At 58.6% G+C, this 21,922-nt stretch overlaps 1 protein-coding gene across 4 annotated transcripts; it reads left to right on the top strand.

Moving 5' to 3' along the window:
* Window positions 1-2,237: 2,237 nt before the first annotated feature.
* On the top strand, window positions 2,238-20,911 carry Adam11 (ADAM metallopeptidase domain 11). 4 transcript variants are annotated; one of them, XM_052756181.1, is made up of 27 exons: window positions 2,238-2,370; window positions 2,841-3,025; window positions 10,270-10,346; window positions 10,494-10,560; window positions 11,728-11,813; window positions 11,892-11,967; window positions 12,366-12,432; window positions 12,497-12,564; window positions 12,927-13,001; window positions 13,080-13,151; window positions 13,311-13,477; window positions 13,870-13,954; window positions 14,062-14,152; window positions 14,273-14,324; window positions 14,751-14,850; window positions 14,938-15,009; window positions 15,156-15,248; window positions 15,589-15,669; window positions 16,159-16,209; window positions 16,309-16,372; window positions 16,642-16,741; window positions 16,901-17,020; window positions 17,100-17,268; window positions 17,358-17,472; window positions 17,557-17,647; window positions 18,290-18,307; window positions 18,793-20,911. In XM_052756181.1, exons 1-27 carry the CDS (start codon window positions 2,307-2,309, stop codon window positions 18,806-18,808), a joined length of 2,322 nt encoding a protein of 773 aa, XP_052612141.1. In that variant the 5' UTR covers window positions 2,238-2,306; the 3' UTR covers window positions 18,809-20,911. The 4 variants fall into 4 exon arrangements, with proteins under 4 accessions (XP_052612141.1, XP_052612140.1, XP_052612142.1 ...); XM_052756180.1 differs by lacking the exon at window positions 18,793-20,911 and having other exon boundaries at window positions 18,290-18,779; XM_052756182.1 differs by lacking the exons at window positions 2,238-2,370; window positions 18,793-20,911 and adding an exon at window positions 2,468-2,609 and having other exon boundaries at window positions 18,290-18,779.
* Window positions 20,912-21,922: the final 1,011 nt, after the last annotated feature.

Raw genomic sequence — 21,922 nt, 5'->3', positions numbered from 1 at the left:
CTGACGTTCCCAACAGAGGGCCACCAGTTTGAAGACAGAAATAACTCCTGGCCCCTGGGGGTGGGGGCAGGAGAGCCAAAGCCAGCTTGGCTGGCCAGCCACCTTGTGGTGGAGCTGAAAGGGTTCAAGATGGGTGGCGGACCCTTGCCTTGGGAAGTGAGATGTAGTCATAGGACAGTCAAGACATTCACCTGGGTCCACACAGAGCCAGGAACCCAAAAACATAAGTGAATTGGGGGTCAAGGAGTCATATAATTGAACCCAAACGGGCTTAGGGGGCCACCAGAAAAAAAAAATGTCGCTCAGGGCCAGGAAAGTCTCCCCAGAAGCAAAGCTATCACATCAGAAACCGCAGTGGTTCAAGTCCTGGGCCTTGGATTCAGACTCCCCATGTGGTCCTAGATGTGTGGAGAGACCTAGATTCCAGCCTCAGGGTCCTCCACTGTGAAGAAGACCCACCTAACCTGTCTGATGGCATACCTCGTCAGGGCTTGCCAATGTACCATGGTACCCAACACAGCCTGGTGGGTGGACAGTCACTCTGAGGTCTGGAATGCCAAGTGGCTTAGAAGTTTAGGAATCGGATGTACCAGTCCCCTCTGAACCTACAGAGAGGCAGAGGTGGAGACAGGCTTAACCAGTGAGGAATGGGACCCTGGCCTGGGGGACTTAGAGTTCTGTAAAATGGGGAGCACAATCTTGCCATTCTGGGAAATACCACATGGTAGGGCCCTCATCCCCGAAGCCCCTTCACCCAAGCATCCTGGAGGTTTTCAAGATGTTTCCAGAGTGAAGGAAGGATTTGCTCAGCTTTGCTGAGCATCTGGGGCTGGAATGGCAGGTGCTTGGGGAGGGGGGAAGTCACCTCGTTCCCAGCATTGATGTCAGTGCCTCCTGGGAAATCGCCTTCTCACCTCTCCTGGGCCTAAAATAGAGCTGGGGGTGGGGTGGGGGTGCTGTCACAAGCTAGAGGCAGCTCCCCAGTCCCCAGCAGAGGCCCCGAGGGAACAGAGGACCCAGGAAGGGGTTCCCTGCCTCCACTCTTGTTCCTTAGTGACCTGTGGTTCCCAAGTATTGGTATAAAAATGCTGTGCTCTTGGGAGGTCAGGATGGGACCTAGCAGCGGCCACACAACCATACATACTCAGTCCCCAGGCCAGGCATTACTAGTCGGAGCCAGGGACCTGTGTCATGCCCCACATACTCCTGGGATCTCAGTCAGGTATGGAGATCTTCGGACCTCTCCGAGAGGTCGGAGATCCCAGCCCCTCACATTGCATCTGCCTTGCCCAAGAAGCCCAAGAACTGGGTTGAAAGGTTCAACCGGGTCAACTAAGGCTTGGGGACACAGCTGAGAAGGTGGGTCACAAGTATTTTACAGACAGGGCAGCCTAATCTGACCAGAGACATACATCTGAGGGCTCCAGGTAACTTCTGCTCCTTGAATAAGATTTGGCCATGGAAGACAAATGGAGCATGTGGCCTTATATCATCGACCTGGGTAGTTTGTGTTTTGTTTAGGGGGAAGGATGCCCCCACCTGAGGAACTGGGGACCTCTTTGTCAAGAGGTGGCAGCCTAGGAAACAGATTTAGACAGTGAGTGTGGGAGGGCTGCAGTGTCCACCTCTGCTATGGACGATCTAGGCGTCCTGGAGGAGGCACTGAGGTGTGTGTGTGTGTTCAACAGGACCTCTGTCCCCTACGCCACCATACCCTACCTTCCCAAGTGCCACAACCTTCTGTCAATAGAGGCGTTGGGTTTGGGGCACCCCATTCAAGCGTGCTAAGTCCTAGAGGTGTGCCAGGACCATCAGCCACGCTCCGCACCCAGTTCCCCAGATGGGACATCACTGAGTCAGAGCCCGCGACCCTTTTCACCCTGCCAACCTCCACCTGCCAATCTACGGGTTGCAGATCCTTAAGCGAAGGGATGGCTGCGGAGGGGTCGCAGGATGGGGTGCACCTGCCGAGGGAGTGCCGGGGAAGAGGGGTCCCGGGGCGGTGCCCCTTTTGTCCTACCGCAGCGGTGGCCCGGGCCCCGACTGGGGGGCGGGGGGCGGGACCAAAGCTCACGTGCTCGCCACTCGCCTCTTAACCCGGCCCTGCATCCCCGCCGGGATGGCCGCGGCCCGAGCGCGCTGAGCCCCGCACCACCCACCCGCGACCCCCGCCCGGCCCGCGCGCCCGCTCCGCTCGCCGCCGCCGGCGCTACCCGCCCCCGCCCTCCTCCCTCCCTCCTTCCCTCCCTCCCTCCCCGCGCCGCTCGCAGCCGCAGCCCCCGGACCCGGAGGATTATGAGCGAACCATGAGGCGGCTGCGGCGCTGGGCGATCGCGGCTCTCCTGCTGCTGCCGCTGCTCCCCCCGCCCGGTGAGTGACCCTGGCCGCCTGGCCCCTGCCTCCGCGCCCCTGGCCGGCCCCGCGCCCCGGGCTTTTGCGGCGGTTTTCTGCTGCAGCCACATTTTCCTGCAGCGCTCCGGGTGACAGCGGGTCCCGAGCGCGGGAGGGTAGGGGAGCGGGAGAGGAGGGAAGGTGCTTCCACCCACCTGTCCGGATCTGGCTGGCCCTACCGCTACCATCCCCCTGAAGCTGGCCGGCGGACTCTGCAGGTCTCTGCGGGTTTGGGGGTGGGGGGGGCAGTCGTGACTGATGGGCAGAATGAAGCTCTCGGCCCCCTCCCCGTGGGGCTCTTCCCTCGGCAAGGCAAGCCAGATCCTCCCACCCGTATGCTCACTGGACTCCAAGGGCCGCGACCGTGTGGGGGCTGGGGCGTGCCCCCCATCCCAAGTCTCCTGCCCCATGGAGGGCATCTGCCTGCAGCTATGGCCTTGTCTCCTCAGGTCTTGGGGCCCTGGGTCCCAGCGGAGCTCTGCATTGGAGGAGCTCAGCCCAGATGGGGAGCCCAGTGAGCCCAGAGGGCCCCGAGGTCACAGAGCCCAGCCGGCTGGTAAGGGAGAGCTCCGGGGGAGAGGTCCGAAAGGCGCAAGTGGACACCAGGGTCCGCCAGGATCCACCCAGGGGGACGGTGAGTGGAGCTGGGTGGTGGAGTCAGGGGGCTGGAGGAGGCCTCGCGGTCCGCCAAGTAGCCAGGGTTCGGTGCCACCCGCTGAGGCTGCAGCTCCTGCAGCCTCCCTTTGCCGGCAACGGGCCATCAGGTGGGGCTGGAGCCCAAGAGTGGGGACACTGGGACTCTCCAGCTCCAGGCCCCTCCTATCACTGTGGAAACCCCCTGCCCCGCACACTGGCATGCTCAGGTTTCAGTTAGCTTAGGGTCATCCTTCAACCAGAATCAGTGGTTCTGTCTAAAACAGGACTTGGGGGGCAGGGCAGCACCATGCAGCTGAGCGCCCAGGCAGGGATTCATGCTCCTAAGTCCCACCAAAGCCACCCTCAGTGGACTTTCTTGGAACAGTGTAATGCTTACTCCTGCCTCAGTTTCCCATTGTGCACACACAGACTTATTCTTCTTGTCCTAGCTGGAGGTGGGACCTTGCAAAAATGATCTGAGGCCCAGAATGCATCTGCAGAGGCCAGCTCTACCTGTGCCCTATCCCTTTCAAGCTACTGGGCCCCTGCCTCCCAGAGGAAGGTTAGGGATGAAGGAGATTAAGTGCAATTAATAATTAATTAACATCATGTGAATAATAATCACCCAGATGGAATATTCATTCAGCATGCCTTAGCTCTCCAGGAGCTTGAAGCTGAAAGTTAGCCAGGCCAACAGGGGCGGCAGAGGGCTGTGTAAGAAACAGGAGGCGTGGGGAGATTCAGGAGAGGGGCAAACCCAGGTCTGAGAAGTTTGGGCAGCTGGGAGTGGTGGGAGGTAAATTCAGCTGGGCAGAGGGAGGAGGGGAACGGATGAGACTGGCGTCTGGCCCTGCCTAATGTACTTGGTTAAAAGCCCTTAAGGAGGGGGGCTGGGGGGGTGATGCAGGGGTGGGGAGTAGTTGAGAAATGGAGTGGAGCAGGAAGGAACATGCATAATAGATGGACCATCACTCAGGGCTGTGTTGAGGAGGAGAGGGGAGGGGGCTAATGGTCCTGAGCTGGCAGCTGCTGGAGGGTAGGGGTGGGGCGGAGGCCAACTTCAGTGCCCACTCTGGCACCCAGGGAAGCAGCTGAATGAGCCTTAGGGATGTCCCAGGCCCAGGGGTAGGGTGTCCTGGTTGCTGTTTGGTTCCTATTGTAGCTTTCTATGAACTGAGCACTCCACCGTGGACTTGACCCTGCCTGACCGCTGGGCTCTGGCTTGAGCTTTACAGGATGTACAAATAGGGGGGTCAAGGTATAGTTGGGAAGCACAGGGATGAAAAGTGGGGGCTCCGGCTGGGGGGGGGGGCTGTGCCTTCAGCTAGTTCTTGCTAGGACAGCAGGCCTGGGCAGTGGGGAGAGAGGGGAAGTGCCGTGGGGCTGGGCTGGGTTCTTTGGATGTTCTTCTGCTGCGTGAGTGGGTTGGCATGTGTGTGAAGCTGGGTCTACGCAACTGACTGAATCCAACACATAAGAAGTGGCCGAGGTGTGGGAGTGGAGAGTTCTGTGGATCTGGGGTAGTGGTTGTCTCCGGTGGATGTTTCTCTAGGCCTGAGACCCTTTAGGGACCTCATGCATCCTCCCCAGGGGAATTGCTTGGGGCCCTGGCATCTCCATCCCTCAGTTTCCAAAGGCTAGAAAGCTGTTCAGGTGGGTAAAGGGGAGGTAGAAGCCAAGGCCATGGGCTACTTTGAGCCAGGCATTCCACGGAGTGCTGCGTGCATATGACATTGTTTAATAGGCAGCTACTTCTGTCTGCCCCTCTCTGCCGATGAGCCAGCTCAGACTGAGAGAGGCTTGCCCAAAGTTGATGGACTTTAAACTGGTGATAGGAGCGGCGTTCTCCAAGCCCAGGGCACTGCCCACTGAGCTATTCTGCCTCTAGGAGTTTCCGAATTGGGGGCTGAGGGGCAACATCTCCAATTCTCCCAGAGCCAGAAAGATGGAAGGACAGAGGACACATGCATGTCCAAGAAGTCCCCTGGCTGAACCAGGTCCTGGTAACCCCCCTACACACACACACACACACACACACACACACACACACGCACGCACACACGCACGCACGCACGCACACACACACACACACACACACACACACACACGCACTCACGCGTACATACACTGCTTCCCAGGGTCAGAAGTTCAGGACTGATAGAGCCAGGACTCAATAGGAGGTACCCTGCCTCTGCCCAGACCCTTTCCCAGGGGTCACTGCGCTGCAGCTGGGCCTCATTCGATGTCGTCCCTGGTGATGCAGGAGGATATAGGCCTGTGCTGGCCACAGGTCACCTGCTCTGGCAGGCGGCTGGTCATGTCCCCTTTCTGAAGAGCTTCATTGTCTTGACTCCTAATGATAACCTGAGTCTCAGCCCTCCCCAGGTGTCAGCAGTGAGGAAGTGCTTCACGTGCTGGGGTCCCCCTGGCTTGGTAGAGGGCAGGGTTGGGACATAAATTAGACCCCACATGTCACCATCACACCTTGCTGGGGCAGACCTCAGCTGTGGGATGTCTGGGTTGGTTAGTATTCATCGGACTCCAGAAGCCAGAGCCTCTGTTCCCATTTCCCAGATTCGGCTCGCTTTGCTGAGGCTCTCAATACCTCACTCATTTCTCTTATTTGGAGGAAGATTGGGCCAGAGTGTCCTGGAGAAGTGGGAGAGCTCCTGAAAACCCAGAAAGCTGTGGTCTCAGGGAGCCTGCAGCTGGGGGTGGGGGAGGGGGCAGGCAGAAGGACCGCGGTGTCCATTGCGTTGGTTGTTCACTTCGTAAGTGCGTCTGGGCAGGGTAAGCCAACCGACTGAATCCGATGGCCCATGGAGCTGTTGTGTGGGTCTTGCCTGGCCCTGAGAAAACCAAACTCCTTGGGGGACCAAAGGGAAGTCAGGCTGTGGGTAGCAAGGTCAGGACTCAGGGTCCCAGGCCTGCAGACGGCTCACCTGAGCCAGGCTGTCACTGAGAGAGCACATTCGAGAACTACCAGAGTGGGAGTTGCTGTGCGGTTTTCGCACAGCCATCGAGGGCAAGTGAGTGAGACCCCAACCCATGCAAGACAGACATGGGGGGCAGTAAGCTCATGGACGCCGGCCCCCCGGAGCCAAGGCCATGCTGTGATTTGCTGCTATGTCAGAGTAGCAACACAGTCCTGTCTGGGTCTTGGGGAGGAGGGCCTCTCTGAAGGGGGTGAGCGGCTGGAAGCCAAGGACAGGGCGTCTGGGGGTTACCTGTGCAGCTCCAGGAGGGACTTTAAGAGGCACACCGTGACATCTGCAGTCCTCCCACAAGACTCTGGCCTGTGGGCCTGGCCTTACCCAAGCATCCTCCTGGCTGCCTCGAGGAGCCCAGCTGTCCGGAGTCTGTCCCCAGAGGGATTGATGACCCTGTAAGGGTGACTCTGTCCTCAAAAATTTAGGTCAACTCCAATCATCGGAAATGCGTGCACCTGTTCTTGTCTGTGGCCCGCTGCCCTGTTGATGAATGGAGCCTTTCCTCCTTTGCTGGTGGCTGCAGGGGGGTTGCTGTTGGATGAGGGGGCTCCCAGATGAGGCTCCCATCTCTCTGGCTCTTTCTCTATTTTCTGCCACCCAGCCCCACGAGGTGGTAGTGTCTTCCAGCATGGAGAGTGAAGTGACCCCACACAGGTAAATCACTCCAAGCCACCGTTCACGTCCCGATCACAGGAGGTAAACAAAGGAAGTATTTTACCCTCAAAGCCCCGTTCAGCTGCCAGGCTGTGGAGGTCCTCCATATCGTGATAACTGACCCTGACTGTAATGGAGTGCTGAGTTGAGTTTCACACCATGCTCATGGCACCCCGTTTTAACCACAGAGAAACAGAGGATGGGGGTGAATGGCTCCTTAGGTCTGACACTGCCCATCCAGCCCAAGTCACCGAATCACTGTTGAGCAGTTGGATGGGGAGAAAGGCGATAATAGCCCTCACTCCAGAGGACTGAAGGTGAATTAGTGATTGCGTGTGTGTGTGTGTGTGTGTGTGTGTGTGTGTGTGTGTGTGTGTGTGTGTGTGTATGTTTGTAAAATCTGAATACTTAAGCCAGGCTGTGGTGGTGCACACTTTTAATCCCAGCACTTGGGAAGTAGAGGTAGGCGGATCTCTGTGAGTTCAAGGACAGCCTAGTCTACAAAGTAAATTCCAGGACAGCCAAGACTGTTACACAGAGAAACCCTGTCTGTAAAAACCAACCACCAAAACAAACAAACAAACAAAAAAACCAAAACTGGATACTTAGAGGCTGAGAGCTATGAGTGGGCTGAGCCTTCTGGGGACAGGCAGGTGTTGACTCTGCAGATGAGGAGCTAGAGGAGATTGGATTCAGAGTACTGAGGGGCAGTTCCTGGAGGTTGCCGGGAGCAGGACTCTGCAGCTCAGGTTTTCTGGGGCACCCTAGAATTCTGGTGATCTTTAGCACCCCTTCCCCACCACTGAGGTCTGAGGCAGAGGCAGTTGTCCGTCTCTGTGTCCTATAATCCGGCTGGGCCCAACAGAGGGCGTGGAGAAAGTAAGGCATGGGCAGCCAAAAGCAGGTGCCTGGGAGGCAGGGAGGACCTGTCACGAGGACCTGTCACAGGACAGAGTCGGGTGAAGGGGCACTCACCTGCCAGGTCACCACAGCTGACATGCAGACACAGCCTCCAGCCCAGAAGTGAGACTTGGCCTGGCACCTCCCCAGCATGACCCTGGGCCTGTCACCACCTGGTGTTGCTCCCTGAGGACCTGCCAGCCCGGGCAGGGTGAGATCAAATGAACAGAACACCTAAGCACCAAGGTCACCAAGAAGTAAGAGCCAGGCGCAGGGCATGGGGTCATGTCCAGTCCTGAGCAGTACTGAGCAGGGAGAGGCTGAGGTGGCCAGTTGCTGTGACCTCATGTCTGGAGGGCCTTAGGGACAGAGGGTAATGGGAGCAGGCAGGGCTGGGGCTGCTGCAGGGACAGTGGGCCAGCTTGGCAAGGAGAGCTGTTGACTTTGGTAGAGCACTGGCTAAAAGCTGGCCAGGGACTTGCCGGTCCTGGAGCCAGCAGCCCAGTGCCTGGGATAAGGCTGGACTTGCATTATCTGGTTCTCCCTCCGAAAGTGGACTGAGCTGGGCCAGGCCAACGTGCCTTGGTGCCTGGTTTCTCAACTGTGTCCCACTGCCTTGGACAGAGCCCCCTCCTGGCTGGTCTCTCTGGGCTGAGCCCCATGTCCACTGGAGAAGGGTGGTGTATCCCACAGCTGAGCCTCACTGGCTGCAGGCTATTGGAGAAATAGAACCCTGCCATATTTCACTGCTTTCCCCAGAGTGGGATCAGGATGGCCCCTGCAAAGCCAGCCTCCCAGCTCCAACGTTCACTCACCTTACCTTCATCAGACGGAAAATCTGGGGCTCGGGGAGGCTTCTGGGTCATCCCTAAGGTTGTACAGCTTAGAACAGGATCAAGGGAAGGGGCCTGGAAAGCGACTTCTCCGAGCAGGCAGGATAGGGACAGACAGACAAGCAGGAGCTGTCCTGAGGTGGGGAGGGCAGAGACGCCCTGGCAGAGCTGGAGGAGAGATGATGCGAACCAGGACAGGCCTAGGGGAGGGGATAGCAGACTTGGCCAGGTTAAGGGCTTGGGGAGGGGGGGAGACAGCAAGACCTCACTGCCCTTGGCTCTCTATTTTGAGTCTGATCGATGCTCTAGGGGCTTAGGGTGGAGTTTGGAACCTCAGACAGCGTGGGGTGGGGTGAGTCCGTGTCCTTGGGGCTCACAGGTCTGCTTTGGAGGCCCTGGCCCTTTGGCTTCTCCTTGCCTGCATTCCCAGAGCTAACTTCCCATGGCTCTGGGACAACTCCCATCTCTTGCCACCTTTCTAGAAGGAAGGCCCTGGAAATCTATTCCTGTGGTTGAATATCAGCTTTTTTTTTTTTTTTTTTTTTTTACCCTCTTCCTTTTCTGTTTGAGAGACAAGGTCTCAGTATGGAGCTAAGGCTGACCTGGAACTATGAAGCCAACGCTAGCCTCAAACTCATGATCTTCCTGCCTCATCCTCCAAGAGCTGCGACTGCAGACCGCCTCACCACACAGGGCATAGCACCTTTACCTGTGTGGCTTTGTGCACACCAGTTAGCATCTCTGTGCATTGGTTCCCGGCTGCCAGGAAGGACAGGAGCAGCTGTCCCACAGGGTTGTTGGAGAGATCAAATACGGCAGTGCTCACCAAGAGTTCAGACCAATGCATGGGCCCTTGCCTGGGATCTGGAGGTCCACACTCCTAAACAGACGGGGTAGGAGGCAGACTCCAACTCCCGAATTCAGCCTGCAGACCTTTCCAAGTGTTTTGGAAGACCAAAGACAAGTTGCCAGCTTGGGTGGGGCTTAGGCCCCCGGTGGGTCTCTAAGGTGACTGTAACTCTTAGGCCAGCTCCCCCTTCACCCAAACTCTGTTGCCCTCCTCTGGGAGTGGGGTGAATCTTTCCCTCCAGCCTTTGATGTCTCTTTTCCCACCCCCACCCGCCAAGCAGCTGGGCACCCAGGCAGAGAGGGCAGCCATCTTGCTCAGGCCTAGTCCATTGCCATGGCAACCTGGAGCCTCCCAGCCCCACTGCATATGCCCCTTTGAAAAATTTATCAGGAAAACTTCCGTGTTTAAAAATTAACTGTGGGATTGAAATATTAAAGATGAGCTGCTTTGGGCAGGCAGAGGGCAATGGGTTGGAGCTGTGGGAGGTCTACCCTCAAGGTGGTGGTGTCTGCCCTTGCCCAGCATTAGGGCCCCAGTGGTCAATTCCCACCTGTTCCACGTGTCTGCAAACCCAAGTCCTCCTGTGTAGATTGGGATTGGGGACTGCTTCCCTTCCCCTGCCCACCCGTGAGCTGGGGACCCTTCTGCCTTTCCGTGGACTTTCTGGGGGCTCCCTTTTGTTCCCATGAAGTTGGGGTGGCCCTATCAACAGCTCTGAGAGCCTAGCATGAGGCCATGGGCAGGTTAGGATGTCCTCCTCTGTCCCTGATTCTCAAGGAGACTAACCCAGAAAGTAGCCAGAGGACAGAGGATGCCCAGGACCTGGGTGGAGGGTGGGCTGTGGCCAAGGTTAAACAGCTATCCTCAGGGAAGGCCCGGGGGTCTCAGAGGACAAGGACCCCAGAGAGGGGTCTCCTCAGCTTCTGGAGCGTGGCGGCCCCTCCCCAAGGTTCCTCTGGTCCCCCACCCCCACCCCCACTCCAGGCTGATTCCTCTCTGCCCTTCCCCACGCCAGCCCGTGCACCTGGCCCAGGTGAGTTTCATCATCCCAGCCTTCGACTCAAACTTCACGCTGGACCTGGAGCTAAACCAGTGAGTGTAGCCTGGAGCCAGAGGGTGGGCCGTGGGCCGTGGGGCTTGGCTGGCTGGGGGCACTGGGGGACTTGGATCCTTAGCTGGGGTGGGAGCTAAGCAGGACCTGGCCTCACCAAGTGACCCTTCTTCCTCCTGCTGTTTCAGTCACCTCCTGTCCTCGCAGTACGTGGAACGCCACTTCAGCCGGGAGGGGACCACCCAACACAGCACCGTGAGTGACTTTGGATCAAGTGGGCAGAGGTGTTTGTTCTGTGGTTGAAGATGCAGGCGTGGGGCTGGAGGTGTGGGTCAGCGGTAGCTGGCCTCGCATGTGGAGGCTTTGATCCTCAGAACCCCAGCCCAGAGAAATGGGGAAGACAGCGAGGTGGCTGGTGGAGGTATGTCAAGGACACACTCAGCATGGCCTGGTGTCGAGGGACCTCCCATCCTTCCCACCTTAGAGGCTCTGGGGACCAGCAGGAAGGGCAGGGTGGGTGGTGTGGGTCCCTGAGCCTCCCTCCTTCAGACAGGCCTGACTTGCCCCAGCCTCTTCCCTTGCATGGAGGTATAACAGGATCCTCACTGTGTCACATTAGCTATATCCCCAGAATCCTTTGGGAGGGAGCTTTGGAAGAGATGACCACCCCTCCCTTGCTTGAGGAGTTCTAGGGACTAAACCCAGGGCCTGGCACATCCTAGGCAGGAACTCCACCCACCCCTGAGCAGCAGATCAAAATGCCTCCTCTCGCCCTGGGAGTCCCAGATGCCTGCCACACTAGGGTCCCAGCCCTGGAGGCCCTGGAGCCTGAACAGAGATGAATGAGTGTCTATAAATAGCTCCCCCCCCCCCCCAGCCTGTTCTGGAACTAGAGCACAAGTAATTCCACAGGAAGCGGAGTTGGGAGAGGCGGGTGCTGCTGGTCCCCTCTGACCTGTGAGCCAGGTCAGGAGAACCCATGCTGTCACAGTCCCTCAGCTGCAGACCACATGTGACTGTGAGCTTGTGCACGAGGTGGGGTGTGTGTGTGTGTGTGTGTGTGTGTGTGTGTGTGCATCCACAGCAGGTGCTGGCTAATGACACATTGTATGTGGTGTGCTCAGAACAGGGCCTGGGGGGGGTGGCAGGTACTATGTCAGATCTGTCCGTTGGTCTCAAAGGAGTCTGGGATCCCTCACCAGCCCCAACAAATAGCCAGGAGCTGCTGTGTGGCCCAATGTCCTCATTTTATGGGGCAGATGAAGCTGACCCAGAAAGTGTTAGGAGCTTGTTCACGGTGACAGAGGAATTAGAAGTCCCACCGGTTTAGAGCACCTGGTATTCCTAGGACCGCGGCCCCTGCACGGTCGCCCGCCTCCATGCTTGGACAGGGTGTCTCACTCACAGCCCTCTGTTCCACAGGGGGCTGGAGACCACTGCTACTACCATGGGAAACTCCGGGGCAACCCACACTCTTTTGCTGCGCTGTCCACTTGCCAGGGGCTGCAGTGAGTATGGAGGGCACTGGGCAGCAGGGGGGCCTCTGCCTGGCCCAGGATGGTGAGGAACCTTGCCTCTCTCCACAGCGGGGTCTTCTCTGATGGGAACCTGACTTACATCATAGAGCCCAAAGAGATGGCTGGGCCTTGGGGACCCCCTCAGGTAAGCAAGGCCTGCGCAGGCCTTTCTGCCCTCCTGATGGTCACACTGTGACTTCCCCCAGCATCGATGGTACCTCCTCCTCTCCTGCAGCAACCTCACCCTCACTGCCCTGGGTGACCCCAGCTTTGGTTCCTGCCTTCTGTGCCCCCATCTCCAATGTCCCCTCTGTCCCCCAAGTGACCTCTCACTGGGCTCCAGTGTCCTTTGCCCCTGTCTCTCAGGGCGCCCCCAGGTCTTGACCCTGGAATCTGAGCATCTGGGAGATCAGATCCGACATGGGAGCTCTGGCCAGTTCTGGGTCACCCCAGGGTGGGGTGGGGGAAGGGCTGGAGCTGCCTCCAATCTGGGCCCAGAGCAGACCTGGTTGGCTCCCCAAGAACTAATTCCCCTCATTGCAGGGACCCCTTCCCCACCTCATTTACCGGACCCCTCTCCTCCCAGCCCCTCTCGGATGCAGGGAACCAGGTAAGGGAGGGGGAAGCGGGTGGGGCTGGACAGCTGGGCCCCTCTTACCTACTGCTCCCCACAGGTTGCCTGTTTGCTGGCCCTGCCCAGTCTGCTCCTCCCACCTGGCCCAGGCTGAGGAGGAAAAGGCAGGTATGGGGCCCGCATAGCCTCGGGCTACAGAGACCTTAGACTGTGGTCCAGGGCAGTCCTATGGTTGGGCAAAAGAGAGTTTAGAGCGATGAGGTCAGGAGCCAGGGAACTACCTCCTGGAAGGGCCCCCCAACTCCTGCCTAACACTGGTGTCTACACAGGTCCCCATTTTTGGGTCCTCAGACACTGTGTGTCCTCTGCTCTCATTTCCAGGCTGGGAGGGGTGGCACTTTCTGCCAGATGGGGGCTGGCACCATCCCTGACTGGAGACCAGAATGCCCCCTCCCCACATGTCTGCCCATGGTTTGGCCGTGAGCCCAGACATAGAGGGGACTGATTCCAAGTGCCTACCCGCCCTCCAGGTCCGCAGGGGCCACCCCACGGTGCACAGTGAGACCAAGTATGTAGAACTGATTGTGATCAACGACCACCAGCTGGTAAGTGCCCAGGCTGAGGGGGACCCTGGGCGGAGAGGCCCAGGGGAGCCTTACCTTCTTGCCCGCCTCTCCCGGCAGTTCGAGCAGATGCGCCAGTCAGTGGTTCTCACCAGCAACTTCGCCAAGTCTGTTGTGAACCTGGCGGATGTGGTGAGCAGCACCTTTAGGCCCTCTCCCACTTCTGCTTCCCCCACCACACATCCAGGCATCCAGGGGTCACTGCCAGTCACTGACCCCCGTTTCTTGGGAATATAGATTGCAGCTTCCCTCCAGCACCCGCCCCCCCCCCAATCTTCTCTCTGGGCCCAGATATACAAGGAACAGCTCAACACAAGAATTGTGCTGGTTGCCATGGAAACATGGGCAGATGGGGACAAGATCCAGGTGCAGGATGACCTACTGGAGACCCTGGCCCGGCTTATGGTCTACCGGCGGGAGGGTCTACCTGAGCCCAGTGATGCCACCCACCTCTTCTCGTGAGTCCCCACAGACGCCCTGCCAGTTTTTGCTGGCTGCTGCTTCTCACTGCCAGGAGCCCTTTTCGGAGTTGGCGTGTGCGGGTGGGGCTCGCCTTGCACCTGCCACCTGCTCGCAGCCGCATGCCAGCTGGGTGTCCTCTGCACCTTAGGTTGTACAGGGGACGTACTCTTTGCCTTTCCCTTGCCAGACTGCCCATCATCCCTCCCTCAGCGACCCAGTGCCCTAGCGAGGGACAAACGCAATTCAAGGCCCTCAGACCTCTGCTTTGGCTTATGGGTGAATGAACCCAAACAGGAGAGGGGCTAGCCTGAGGTCACCAGGCTGATGTGAAGGGCTGGAATCCACTGCTACTTCTGCGGAGTCATCCTGAACGCTGTCTCCCTTCTAGGGGTAGAACCTTCCAGAGCACCAGCAGTGGGGTGGCCTACGTGGGGGGCATCTGCTCACTGTCCCGGGGTGGAGGTGTGAACGAGGTGAGCAGGAGGGGCATGGCTGGGGGGGCCAAGGGGGCAGCTTGCTAAGACACAGTGGCTGCTGGAAGGGTATAGATATCCTGTGCTCCGTCTTCCCCCACCCCTAGTACGGCAACATGGGTGCTATGGCGGTGACCCTGGCCCAGACGCTAGGGCAGAACTTGGGCATGATGTGGAATAAACACCGGAGCTCGGCAGGTACCGACCCTGAAGCCCACAGCCATCTCAGACCCACCCAGCACCTCAAGAGATGAATAAGGGGTCAGTGTTGGGGGTACCCCTCTACCTTATCTCACGTGTTCCTAAATTGCCTCACAGGGGACTGCAAATGTCCAGACATCTGGCTGGGTTGCATCATGGAGGACACTGGGTGAGTTCCTATAGACAGACTTGGGGAAGGGTTTGGGGTAGCACTGGCAGTCTGGATAGGTGGCTTCAAGAGGCCCAGCTCACGGGAGCACTCGGGATTCCAAGAATACACGTTATCTATAAACAGCGCAGGGAGGCTGGGACACCCAAATTGGCTAGACTGCAGCGCGCGCTCTGGCCACTGGGAGGCGCCCGAGCCTCGTGCGAGGCGCCGTCCCTCCCGAGCGTTCCAGCACTGGGCTCTTTGTCCCGAGGTTCAGTGAAATGATCGCAAGTGACGTCCTCCACCCATTCCTAGATGGGCATGTGGGACTGACTGTCGTGCAATCACTGGGCAGTTCCCCAGCCTCCTTGTAGTGGTAACCAAGGCCCCCGAGGGAGGGCTGGAGGGCTGCCCCAGCAGCACAGTCCCTTAACGCCTGCCCAGGTTCTACCTGCCCCGCAAGTTCTCGCGCTGCAGCATCGACGAATACAACCAGTTTCTGCAGGAGGGAGGCGGGAGCTGCCTGTTCAACAAGCCCCTCAAGGTACCAGCGTGGAGAACCGGGAAGCAGGGGTGGGGGGTGGGGTGCGCAGGGTCCCAGCCAGGCTCCCGACATTCCCTCCCCCTCCAGCTCCTGGACCCTCCTGAGTGCGGGAATGGTTTCGTGGAGGCGGGGGAGGAGTGCGACTGCGGTTCGGTGCAGGTGAGCGAGCTGTCCGGCTGGTCTCCGGTGTGGGCCCGGGCTCTAGGAAGGAGTGAGGAGGGTTGAGGGGGGAGTGGGGAGGACCGAGTGGGGAGGATCGAGGATAAGGGCTTGCCCTCCTTTCCGCTTCTCCCCGCTACTCTCAGGAGTGCAGCCGGGCGGGTGGCAACTGCTGCAAGAAATGCACCCTGACTCACGACGCCATGTGCAGCGATGGGCTCTGCTGTCGCCGCTGCAAGGTGAGAAAGATCAAGCGAGCGCGGGAGGGAGGGCGGGGCCAGGAGCAAAGAGATGATTGGATGCCCTGGACAAGAGGCGGGAGGGAGGAGGGGCCAAGTATGTGTGTGGGCGGGGCCTGTCCCTAAGGCAGCGTCAATGGGGCGGGTGGGGTGGGGGGTGAGAGTTGGAGGCCGGGGAGTCACCCTTAGATGTTGAGGGCGGAGAGGGACAGGAAATAAGAAACTGGGCTTGGGACCCAGGTTCCAGGAGGACAGTAGGATACCCTGGGGCGGGGGGGGGGGGGGGGGGGGGCAGCGGCGAGATATTTATCCTTTCCGGAAACATGCATGCTTTTCCTAGTATGAGCCGCGAGGTGTCTCCTGCCGAGAAGCGGTGAATGAGTGTGACATCGCAGAGACCTGTACCGGCGACTCAAGCCAGGTCTGCCAAACCCGCTGTCCTTCCTGTGGAGGCTCACGCAAGACAGCCCCTTCCCCTCTAAGTTTCGATCTGAAGAGCTGACTACTCTTCTGCCACACTGCCGCTAACCAACCTCAGCTTTCTCTCTCTGAGAAAGGGGTCCTTCGAGCCGAAGCCCTCTGTTCCTTCAGTCATGAAACAAGCGTTTGTAGTCAGGCTGGTACTCCTACTGCCTGCCCGTGTCTAGTGTATGCTAGGGATCTGGTGGGTAGTAACATTGGTTAGTTAGACCTCAGGCCTCCAGGGTAATGGGTGCAAGAGGCGAGGAAGCCCGGAAAAGCCTGGGCATTTACCAGTCAAATCCTCAGAGCCAAACAGGCCCCTGTCCTTGATGGAGGAAGAGCCATGTACATGAGAATTTGGGCAGAATTTGCTTCCTACGTTCTTTCCCCCTGGTACCTCAGCTCAGGCCTGGGCTGCTCTGCTCAGCCAGCCCCCCTCTCTCTACAGTGTCCTCCTAACCTGCACAAGCTGGATGGTTACTACTGTGATCACGAGCAGGTGTGAGGGATGGGGGGGTCCTCCCGTCTGAACGCTGTGCAGTCTTGTCTCCACTCTGACCCTCCAGAGTCTTCATGCTTTGTCTGCTCTGGGTCTTAGGGCCGTTGCTATGGAGGCCGCTGTAAAACCCGGGACCGGCAGTGCCAAGCCCTTTGGGGCCGTGGTAAGTCCAGCTGGGTATGGGGAACGGAGACTCGGGGAGAACTTAGAATTGAGAGCCAGGCTGGGACTGCTTCTGGTTGGACATGCCCTGCACTAATGTGTGGCTTCTGAGGACCTTGGGCATCAAGCCCAGGGATCAGGCAGAGTACTGAAGGTGTAGCTCTATCGGAGACCGAGGATCGATCTCTCTCTCTCTCTCTCTCTCTCTCTCTCTCTCTCTCTCTCTCTCTCTCTCTCTCTCTCTCTCTCTCTGTCTCTCTCTCTCTCTAGCGGCTGCAGACCGTTTCTGCTATGAGAAGCTGAATGTGGAGGGGACAGAGCGTGGGAACTGTGGGCGCAAGGGATCTGGCTGGGTCCAGTGCAGTAAGCAGTGAGTAGGCTTCTCTCCATCGGACATCCCGGCTCTGGGAGTCTACAGGGGTGGAGGCAGCAGGCTCCAGGAAGAGCCTGTGAGGCCCAGAGGGAACACAGGTGGAGTACTTGGGTCTGAGGCAAAATTTGGGCTCGTTGTCCCCCTGTGCCCCAACAGGGATGTGCTCTGTGGCTTCCTCCTATGCGTCAACATCTCTGGAGCCCCTCGGCTAGGGGACCTGGGGGCGGACATCAGCAGTGTCACCTTCTACCACCAGGGCAAGGAGCTGGACTGCAGGTGTTGCCTGGGACCACGGCTGGGGACCGGGGTGGGGACTGGGGGACAGGGATGGAGGCTGGCTATCCCATCTCTCCAGGGGAGGTCACGTGCAGCTGGCCGACGGCTCCGACCTGAGCTATGTAGAGGACGGCACGGCCTGTGGGCCCAACATGCTGTGCCTAGACCACCGCTGCCTGCCAGCCTCTGCCTTCAACTTCAGCACCTGCCCAGGCAGCGGGGAACGCCGGATCTGCTCCCACCACGGGGTGGGTGTCTGAAGGGGGGGAGCAGGCTGGAGGAGGCTCACACAGGGGCGCGGCCTCGCTTACCTGTGCCGGCCTCACCTCACCCGCAGGTTTGCAGCAACGAAGGGAAGTGCATCTGCCAGCCAGACTGGACGGGCAAAGACTGCAGTATCCACAACCCCCTGCCCACATCCCCTCCCACCGGGGAGACCGAGAGATACAAAGGTGAGGCCGCAGCTGGCCAGCGTGGTCTCTGTCGCCCATTTCCCGTGCCTGTCCCTGCCAACCAAGCCCTGCGCTCCTCCCCAGGTCCCAGCGGTACCAACATCATCATTGGCTCCATCGCCGGGGCTGTCCTGGTGGCAGCCATCGTCCTGGGCGGCACGGGCTGGGGATTTAAGTAAGAGACGCATGCTCCCTAGATCCATCCCCTCCAGGTGCTAGCTTGGGGGTTCGGCACTCCAGACTGTTGGAGCCTAATGGCTTCCCTGACAGGTTAGCTCACCCAGAACTCACACATCCCTGGTTCAAGTCAGCCCACAGGTTCTAGTCTGAACGTTTACAACAATTACCTGCTCATATTTAAACACCAGATTTTACGGCAACTACCTCAACTGTAGTTGAAAGCTGAAGGTTGGGTTCAGTTGGCTGAGCATCCCAGCACTGTCAGGGGAGAGGTGGGTAGGGCCTGTCTGAGGGGTGTGTGTGTGTGTGTGTGTGTGTGTGTGTGTGTGTGTGTGTGTGTGTGTGTCGTTGTCCATCCCCCATCCCCATCCAGCCCTTGCAGTTAGGGTCTGTTCTGGACACCATACTGGGCACTGGAAGAGCCCTGAGGCCCAAGGTCACGGGTGACTTGGTGACAGAGCTGGGTCTTGAACCCTCCACCAATCTGAAGTAGATCTCCATGGTCCATTTGTGGGGCAGAAGGTCTTCCTGGGATAGAAGGCCATTCCTTCAGAGAACAGGAGGTTCACAGGACCCTTTTCCTCCCTCTCCCCTTCTCTCCCCGTCTCTCTGCTTGCCCTCTCCTTGACTCCGGAAGAAACATCCGTCGTGGAAGGTATGACCCGACCCAGCAGGGGGCAGTGTGATGCCGGCCACGTCATCCCTCCCGCTGTCCTTGTCTCCATTTCATTCGTCCCCTTGCATTCTGTTGACCTGGAGCTGGGACGATCCGATTCCCTCCGGGCGCCCCGCAGGCAGCCTGGGAAGCGAGTCCTCAGCCTGCGCTCTGGCCCTTCCTCCTGCCCACCCGCCTGTCGGGCCCTGGCCCACCTCCCGCTGTCCTTTCTGCAGCCGGGTCCCATGGCCGGGTGGGCGCTGGAACCGTGCCCCGCAACCCCTGCCCCTAGGAGGGGGCCTCCCTCTGCGTCCTCGCCCATCTGTTTTGTCTCCATGCCACCGCTGTCTGACCTCTGCCAGACCCCCTCCTGGCCAGTCTGTGACTTGATGCCTCCAAGACCTCAGGGGAGGGGGGGGCAGCTGGAGGGCTCTCCCTCAGGGCCCAGCCTCCTGTCCTCTCCTGACGCCCTCTCTCCATTCCAGGTCCGGAGGGGCCTAAAGTGCCACGCTGCTCCCTCCGAGCCTGGCACCCACCGTCTCGGCCCCGGACCACGAGGCTGCCTCCACCCTGCCACAGAGGGAGGCACCATGCAAATGTCTTCCAGGTCCAAACCCTTCAACTCCTGTCTGCACAGGGGTTGGGGTTGGGACTGTGGCCTCATCTTTCAGACCACCTGGGTGGAGGGGCCTGGAGGGGGGCACTTCCTGCCCAGTTCCCCACCCCACCTCATGCGGCTCTGGCCTTGCACATGTCTCCCCCCCCCCCCCCCCCCCGTGAATGTAGCTCCCATCGTCACAGACTGCCACAGCTCAGGTTGGGGCCTGGAGTGGCGCCTGGTGGGGGCAGGTAGCCACCAGTGGACAAGGCTGGCTGGCCCCTCTTCAGAACCAGGCAGCTGGAACCAGGGTGGTAGCTCTCTGGGACCTCATGGGAAGGAGCTGATCTACACGGTTTTTTCTTTCTTTTCTTTTCTTTTCTTTCTTTCTTTTTTAAGTGAATCTTAACTAATGAATGTAACCTTGGGTTGCTGGGGCCAGGGGGCTGTTGTAGGGAAGTTTTGACACTTACAGGCGGGCCTTGAAGGCCCGCGGCCTTGAGACCTCCCAGATCTCTCTCTGGAAGGCCCACACTGGAACCCAGCAGAGGCTGAGCAGCCCTGTGTGCCCCGCCTCCACCCAGCTTAGAAGAAGTCAGAGTGCTGATTCAAACCAAAGCTGCCTGTCCCGTGCCCACTGCCTAGCTCATGGGGGCCGTGACCCTCTGCCCCAGACTGTCTTCGACTCCAAACCAACCGTTCTGTCCCTGCCAGGGTGCATGCATTTGGGGGTATAGAAAATATAGTCCCTAAAATAAAATGGCACCTTTCCCCTTTCAAGAAGGGTGATTCTGGGGCTGTCTCAGGGTTCAAGTGCCCCCTGATGTGGCCTGGCTCTTCCAGAGCAAGCTACCTTCCCAGGGAGGACTCTAGGTAGGGAGAACCAGGGGAGACCCCAGGGTTAGTGCCTGTGATATGTAAGAGACATCAGGAAAGGGTAAGCCTCATGGTAGAGTATAGGCTACTAGGAAAGTCCTCAAGCCCCCCTCACCCCCCCATCAAAACTCTATTCATCATCCTCATTCTGGGGCTGAGTAGTAAGTTTACAGATGTTCCTCTGTCTGCCCTCCTCTGGTCCTTGCTACAGCCCAGCCCGAGAGCTGGGGCCAAGGCTGGCAGAGCTGCTCACCCCTCCCACACAGTCTGTTGTGGCCTCCTTCAGGACCCTATGTGGGACAGATGAGCTCTGGCCCCCTGCCCTTAAAGCCAGCTGGCTGGGCAGGGTGGAGCAGGCTCCCTTATGGAATGAAAGCCACAAATGAAAGGAACCCCCTTCTTGGGGACACCCTACTCAGGCTAAGTAGTGGCTCTGGATACCCCAGGGCCAGAGAGTTCCCCCGTTGTCTTCAACCTATTTCTGAGGCCTCTCTGAGGAACGCTCATGGAAAAAAAAAAAAAATGGCTTCATTTATTTAAACCACCCCAGAGGCACCCTGGAGCCGAGGACCCGTTGGCAGCCTTTGGGATGGCCAGATGGTGTCGACTTCAGTGGGGTCCTCAGCACTGAGCCCCAGCTGGCACTGTCCTAGTGACGACAAGACAGCCTCGGCCACCAGCCCCACTAGCTGAGGACAGGGGAGGCTGGAGTTTTGGACAGTTGCTAGAGTACCTTGAGACTTGTATTAGGTGTCACACCTGCACACGGGTGGCAGTGCACCTGGGCACAGACGTGTGACTCTACGCCTCTGCACCACTGTGAAGGCCTCTGCATACAAGGGCATGACCATGTGTGTCCACGTGTCCTTGGTGGGAACATGAACACAAGACTTCCCGTGACCAGTTCACCCCGGTCCCCGACTTTCCACATCTCCTGCCCCACCCCAGCAGTGCCGGCCTGGCAGCACCCAGGAAGGAATGGGGGGAGGGGGCTGCATTCACCTGGCCTGGACGTGGGGTCCCTACACATCCTGTAAATATGTCATCTGGGCTGGGGTGGGGAAGGCAGGGCCAGGGGCCCACATTAAAGATTAAAGATTACATTCTGGGCTTCCGTGGAGCTCACATCAGCCCGTGTCTCTCCTCTCTGTCAGTGACCGTTCTGAGTCAATCAATCCTCTCCACACAGACTGTGGAATCTGACAGGTCCTCTGCAGAGGACCCCAGCACCTAGGACAGTGAGGGAAGTAGAAGGAAGGGGTGTGGTTTCCCTCAGTCAGTGAGGAAATCGGCAATGGGGTGGAGGCTAGCTCCACCCTTCCTCACTGTCCCCACAATGACACTACCCCTCCTCTGCCTTCCAACAAGCAAAATGAGAGATGAAGGGGGGCCCAGGAGGGGGCCAGGACACACGGACTTTGGGACTTAATTCCCTAATTACTGAAGCCAGAGAAGCCGTGTGGTTTGTCTATCACCATTGTCCCATTGAGCCTGGTTGGGTGACACTGGCTGAAAGGGGCCATCACTGGCCAAAAGGCCAAGTACGAACCTGGAACCTACTACTGTATTCCTGCTCTGGAGGCAGTTAGTTTGGGGGAAGGGCGTGGAGAGCAGAGCTCTGGAGAGCCAATCCAGTGTGAGAGAGGGATGAGACTGGAGGGAGGAGCTGGGTGGTGCGGGGGTGGGGGTGGGGGGTGGGGGTGGATAAAGAGGGAAGGAAGGGAGAAAGTGCACCAGGTACTTGGATGCAGGAACTGGCACTGGTCCAGGACTGTAACCACCTGCGTTCATAAGCAGAGGTGGGACGTAGGGCCACATCCAACCTAGACCCCTGCCAGTCCTCTGCGCTCTGGCATCTCAGACCCCAGGATAGAGGTTATCTAAGCAATGCATCTCTGCAGGCCTATGGCAGCTCCTGCCCATTCAGTGCACTGAAGAGAGACACGAGCCACCCTCAAACCTATCAGTCACCCACCACAGCTGAGGCTTGCCCACTTCCTTGCTCTGGGCTGGATCATGCTATGTTTAACTTTCTCCACAGCCCCTGTCTCTCAGATCTTCCATCTCTGCTTAACCCCTTCTCAGTTCCCAGGTTCCGTCTGATGTGCCCCATCGCTGGCCCCAAAGGTAGTGAGGAGCGT

The sequence above is a fragment of the Peromyscus californicus genome, unplaced genomic scaffold (assembly GCF_007827085.1).
Source record: "Peromyscus californicus insignis strain IS unplaced genomic scaffold, ASM782708v3 Scaffold_3__1_contigs__length_106647218, whole genome shotgun sequence".
Classification (NCBI taxonomy): domain Eukaryota; kingdom Metazoa; phylum Chordata; class Mammalia; order Rodentia; family Cricetidae; genus Peromyscus; species Peromyscus californicus.
The sequence above is the reverse complement of the archived record's forward strand: the minus strand, read 5'-3'. Positions and strand labels throughout refer to the sequence as shown.